Raw genomic sequence first — 6,000 nt, forward strand, 5'->3', positions numbered from 1 at the left:
CCTGCAGAAGAGCCCCAGATCAGGAGCCAGTGGTGGTGCCTCCTGTGCTCGGCACAACAACATGCCATTCTGTACTGTCAGCAGATGTTTGTTTTCATTCTGGTTTGGATAGGCTTGGAGGGAAACTGGACACTTTCCAGTTCTGTCCATCCTTAATTTCTTCTCATCGGGTAGAGAATAACTGGAGTTATTTCTGTCGTTGCACAAGCGCTCAGGCAGTGTTTGTTGACCAGCCATGGTAACCTCGGTGCGAGCCAGATGTGGGAGCTGCTCCCAGGGTGGCCAGGGTGCGCTGCACGTGTGTTCCTACCATGAGCGCTGTGCCCCCTCTGCCCCTCCTAGTCGACATCCCCAGAACCCCATCTCTGTGGCATCCCGAGGTCCCTGAAAAGAGCCTTTCACCACTGGCCTTTGCAACTAGCCTTAGGTTTGCACTTAACCCAGAGAAAATGTTAAAGAAACAGTGTTGTGGCATGAGGGGTCATGTTCAGAGCTGTAAAATGCAGCTTTAGTGATTACAGGAGGAAAAGTCAGAGCATGGGTAGATTTATCCTTAAAACCTACTATTGAAGAAGGCCAGTAAGCCCACACTGCTGGGCTGGCTGTGCCAGGTGAGTATCTGTGTCTCACGTCACCTTCCTGCATTGCCACTTTCCTCTGGTCAGCAAGGTCTGCAAAGGTGCTGGGCACACCACAACCCTCCTGCTCCTGCTGCTGTAAATTTCCATGCTCCCATGAATGGATTAGGCAGAGGGAAGTGAGGCCTCTGACATATTTTTCCAAACCAAAACAAAGCTGGCAAGTCTAATTTTAGGCCTGGTTTAATATGGCAATGATATTGATACTGACACAAAGCTTTTCCATTCTCCTGATAATTAATTTCTGTGTATTTGTCTTGCGGGTGGGAAGAGGCTGAGAATTGATAGCTCCCTCTCAACAGCTGGGTTTATAGTCAAAAGCTTTTATCAACAAAGAGCAAAATTAAAGGGAAGTGATACCACACATGGGCATAGTTTTGCTTCTAATTTGCTCTTGAACCAATATGTTTGAATTCCTCTCTCTCTCTGCCTTGGAAGGAGGCGAGTAGCAGTAGAGTATCGGCCTGCTAGCCTTCAGCTGACTTGTTAGAAAGTAACTTATGGGGATGTTGTGACTGATGTTCCTCTGTCTCTCTCTGTGTCCCCACCCCCTTGCTGTCTCTCTGTGCTTGATTTTGTTTGCATGTTAGGTTTTTGTGGCCAGTCCAAACAAAACACAGCCTATTGTGGAGATCCTGTTGAAAAACCAACCCAAGCTAATTGAGTTTCTGAGCAATTTCCAGAAAGAAAGGACGGATGACGAACAATTCACTGATGAGAAGAACTACCTGATTAAGCAAATCCGAGACTTGAAAAAGCCAATGGCATGAAGAACACCTCTTGTTTTCCACTGTAGGCATTAATCTCAGTTGTTAAGTTCCTCTGTGTCCCTTAAACACCACAATAGTGCTTGAGAAGGCACAGCAAGTGCCTGGTTTTTATTTTGTCTTTGTTCCTAGATGTCAAGAGTATAGGGGTTTTACATGAGAACTAAAAAAACCAAAAATCTAGAATAATATATTATTTTTAATCAAGACTATAATTATTTATGTCAGTTTAGAATCTCTCTGTAATAGACGCTGGTTTGACAGATTTTTTTTTGTGCTCAAGAAGAATGAACCTCTTTGCTTAACTTTATCAGCAAACTCAAGCTCTGGCAAGTGCACAGAGCAGGTCTTCTGAGGACTGTGACATTGTTCCTTTGCACCTGTAGTTGTGACTTGGTTCTAGCGCTGCACACACACACAAGACTGTGAAAGAGTACATTGGTCTCTGGAGTTAGCTGCACTTATAGGTCAGGTTCTTTAGTCAAAACTACAGAAGATGAAAAAGCAGCAAAGGTCACATTTTTGCTTCATTTTGTGTTCTTTCATAATTTTTTCCCCCTCGATCAGAGGTTTTCTATTCAGTGCTAGGGAACAGATGGATATATCAGCCATCTGAGCTGTTTCTGCCTAACTCCCATTTCCCTGTATGTCATCTATCTTGTGCTAGAGCACAGGCTTTTCCTACCAGCTCCCAAGCAGTCCCATGAGGAGCAGCCCCACGTACATGGTGCTCACATGCCTCGTAATGGGAAAAGGCAAGGGCAACCCCCCTCCATCAAAGGCCGTGCTGTATTGCCGATAAAGTGATCCCACACCTATGGAAACTATCCATAGTCAAGAATATTGGCTGATAGCCAGAGCTACTTGGCTGAATTGTGACAAGGGCTGAGCCTCAGCACCGAGGAGGGTCCTCAGTGTCCTTCCATCTGAATTCCAGTCCTGGCTGTGCGAGCTGGGGCTGAGCTGAGTTCAGCAAGGGAATAATGAAAAAGCCTCAGCCAGATCTGCTGCATGGGTTGAGGTCCCTGAGCCTGCAGGTGCTGTCACAACTGAGAGCATTTACTGCATACCAAGGCTGGGAGGCCCCTGGGCAGCCCCAGGCACCAAAGGCCATCCGTAGTCTGGCATTTTCTGTCCTTGTTCATCCTGACATGAATTCAGGTTCTGTGTTACAGTTGTAGAAAAGGAGGTTGTTGCACCATTTATGTTGTAAGTTTAATAAGCTCTATGGTACAGACAGTGTTTTCCTTGTGTGTTTGAAGAGGTTTTGGGGTCTTTTGTTTTCTAACAGGAAAATGTTATTCTGATGCTTTGTTAGGAAGTGGAGTTTGAGAGCAGGGAGTGGAAATTTCTTGAATTTTTGTGGACAGCCTAAGTTCTGAGTTTTCCTATTTGCTGTAAGAAAGTTCTCTAGCTAAAACTCTAGCTAATGCTTCAGGTAATAGGTGACACTGAATTGTAAAAACAGAACAAACCCTTTTCTTTCATTGAACTGTTGTATATTGAGGTGACTGATACTTTAATTTATGTGCTTTAGAAAAGGGAAGAAACAGAACAGATTGTGGTCTCATGTTTTTTTCAGATGTCAGATACACACAACAAATGTACATCTTAGTTGCCTGGAATTTTAAAAAAATTATTTACAAGCTATTAAAGGCATGATTACTGATCACCCTTTATTTCTGTCTCTGGGGTTTATTTTCCTCTTGACATTCTGGATAGCCAGACTCCATACAGTGCTAAATTCCTTCTCTCCTTTGGCAACTGGTTTCAGCAGATGGAGAGGCATGAGCACTGCCTTTGGAGCTAATGCTCTCTGAAACATCACCTCTGCAGCCCTGGCAGCCCCAGCCCAGCTTAGCCTGGCCATGAGCCTCACTCCCACCCCGCGGGTGGTGTTTGCTGGCAGTGGTCACTTGCAGGTCGATAAGGGACCATCTCTGGAATCACAGTTCTCGGAGCCCATCATTTAAGTCTGATCCTCTGAGATTTGGAGCTGAATCCGAAGGGTGCTTGGCTGTGCTCTGAGCTCCTGGGGTGCGGCTGGTCTCCAGGGCTGGATTAACACAGAGGCACATGTCCATTGCCTCAGCCTCTGGAGGCACATGAGAACACTGGGCTTCCAGCCTGTGCTACGAGAAAGTGTCTAATGGTGTGTTGCTGGGGAGGGCCTGCCCTTGACAAAGTGAGCGTGACCCACACAGAGGTGCCCAGAGACTCCGTGAGGGGTCACACTGTGAGCGCTTTGTCTGCATGGTCTGGACACAGAGGAGCACTTGAAGAGATCCAAACCTGGCAGTAACACGAGCAGCAAGGTTACACCCTGGTGTCTGCGTAGGCAGAGCTGTGTCAGGCCAACAGGGAAGAGCGATGGGCCCCATCTCTGCAAAGGAAACCTTTTCCAGGGCAAGAAGTCTTTGGACCACATGAGAAAGTAAGTGGTAAGGAGGGCTTATGAAAAAGGGGATCTGTGTGTGTGTCTGCAACGGGGGGGTGGGGGGGAGAAGTGGTCTTACACATAAAATGACACATATCAGGGCCCTTGCAGCTTGTCTTACAAGAAGCTGGTCCTGCAGTAGATACTGCCAACACATCTCAAAGTAATTGAGTCTTCCCCAAGCTCAACTTGCTTAGGTCTTTGAAAGAATAAAAAGCATAAAAAATGGTGAAGATTAAATTAAGCACCATAATAATATTTCACAGCAGGTGGGGACACATCCCTAATTAAATGAAAATTAGGTATTTTCTAATGTGACTTTGAAATAATGATAGAATTCCCAATTTCCTTTGGTGAATTCAGTCAAGGTGGTTCTTCTGCCTAAGGGAATGCTCCCACCAGGAACTCACAATTTATCTGAAATTACTACCTGAGGGAGCTGTGTGATTGCGGGACATGGTTCATCAGAGTGAAGACAGGAAAGAAGATTGTAAACTGGAAAGATAAAGAAGCTGAAGGAAGCCTCTCCATTCTATTCCGCACACAGCATTCAGGGGGTTTGGATTGTACAAATGAATCTCTGGCAACATAACAATGTATGATCCTGCAATGTCAAACCTTATTTGATTCAGCAGAGTGCCAGGAATCTTTGAACCATAAGCTTCTGTCATGGGATTTGGGCAGCTTGTGCTGAAATCAGAAAAATCTGATTAGAAGCAGCCACAGGCTCCCCAGAGTGTCCTGGCGTGTACAGCAGCAGGTGTGAACCTGGGAGAGGCCAAGGACTCTGGCCTTCCACAAATGTGGGCGTTAAGACCACTTGAGACTCTTAATCTGCATTCTCCAGAGACAAGATCAGATGAGAAGGAAAGAATGACTTGGACCTCTGTTGTCTAATGATAACAGCACTCACAAGAGGGAGAGGAGATCCAGATCCCATTTGTTCTCTAGCACGTGCTTTGCTCTTGCTTGTGAAATTGGAGCAGGGCTAAGAGAACCCAGGCCTCTTTCCAAGGGGTGCAGTGGTGTTTGGTCAGTAGAGATGGTTTTTCTCTGGGCCAACAAATGCTTCCTTTTTCTTTCTGAAGCAGAAGCACTTCAACATTTTGGCTGAAAGCACCTTCCTGCAGAACATCTTAAGCTGGGCAGTGAAAGTTGTTATGAAGCAGAGAGGATACAGGTTTTGGTCTCTGTGACATAAAAGGGAATTGTACGTAACTCTCCCACTCCTTCACTAAGAGTTCTTGCATAAAGATGCAGGTTTCCATGGACTGAGTATAAGGTGTCCCAGAGCCTCCAGTGGGAGATTCAGCCCCATGGTGAGAGGCAACCCTGCACGCAAGAGCTGCTGTGGCCTGGGGAAGAGAAGGAGCTAAAGTCCCTGCCATCCCAGCCCAGGCTGAAGGGGAGCCTTGCCTCCAGCAAAGTTGCTCCAGTTCCTCAGGGTCTGATGTGTGAGGCCATAAGGTACCAGCAGCCCAAGCCAGCTCTGAGCACAGTTGGTGCTGGGCAGGCAACAATGGGATCAGGCTAAGGGGAAACCCAAAACAAGGTTAGCAGTTTGGTCACATGGTACAGCTCTAAGCCAAGCGTCTCACAGGGCTGTGAGTTGGCCCAGCTCCCCCAAGAACTCCAGTGAGAGGCAGGCAGTGAGCCCAACCCTCCTGACTCCGCAGCACCTGCCTGCTCCGCAGCACCTGCCTTGAGCTGGTCCCTCTTTCCAGGAATGTGAGAGGAGGAAAAACAATCAAACAACCCACCTCCTTTCTCTGGCATTGATTGTAAGGGGCTTTCCAAAGCCACGGTAAAAATAGCCTTTCCTACCTTAGGCTGTGTCGCACTGAGTGGCAGCACGGGGACAGCCTGTGCCGGGGGTGTAGTGCCAGCCATGGCCCAGCGTGCGGGCAGCTCCTCCCATCTGGCTCAGTAATGACGGCGTACTGGGGACGGGGACAGGTGGGGTGCCAGCACATCCTGTGAGACAGCGGTGTGCCTTGCACCGTCACCACTGCTACAAGAGCCCAGTGGCTGTTTCCATCGCCCTACGGGCACTGGCAGCCGCTGGGAGGGCTTTGCTGCTGAGCATTGGCCCAGGAAAGCCCTGCACTGCCCCCGCTGTCTGTGAGACTGCAGACCCCTGCTGTGGTGTGGCACATCA

The 6,000-nt window shown here is 47.8% G+C and overlaps 1 protein-coding gene across 4 annotated transcripts in view; it reads left to right on the top strand.

Annotated features, from left to right (window-relative positions):
* Positions 1–3,084, top strand: part of CAB39L (calcium binding protein 39 like) — a 59,932-nt gene extending 56,848 nt beyond the window's left edge. For all 4 annotated transcript variants that reach the window (XM_048295257.1, XM_048295259.1, XM_048295256.1 and 1 more), the window contains exon 9: positions 1,229–3,084. In XM_048295257.1, the coding sequence (XP_048151214.1) occupies positions 1,229–1,408 (180 nt within the window). In that variant the 3' untranslated portion in view covers positions 1,409–3,084. The remainder of the gene's footprint in view (positions 1–1,228) is intronic.
* The last annotated feature ends 2,916 nt before the right edge of the window (positions 3,085–6,000 follow it).

The sequence above is a fragment of the Corvus hawaiiensis genome, chromosome 2, assembly GCF_020740725.1.
Source record: "Corvus hawaiiensis isolate bCorHaw1 chromosome 2, bCorHaw1.pri.cur, whole genome shotgun sequence".
Taxonomy (NCBI): Eukaryota; Metazoa; Chordata; class Aves; order Passeriformes; family Corvidae; genus Corvus; species Corvus hawaiiensis.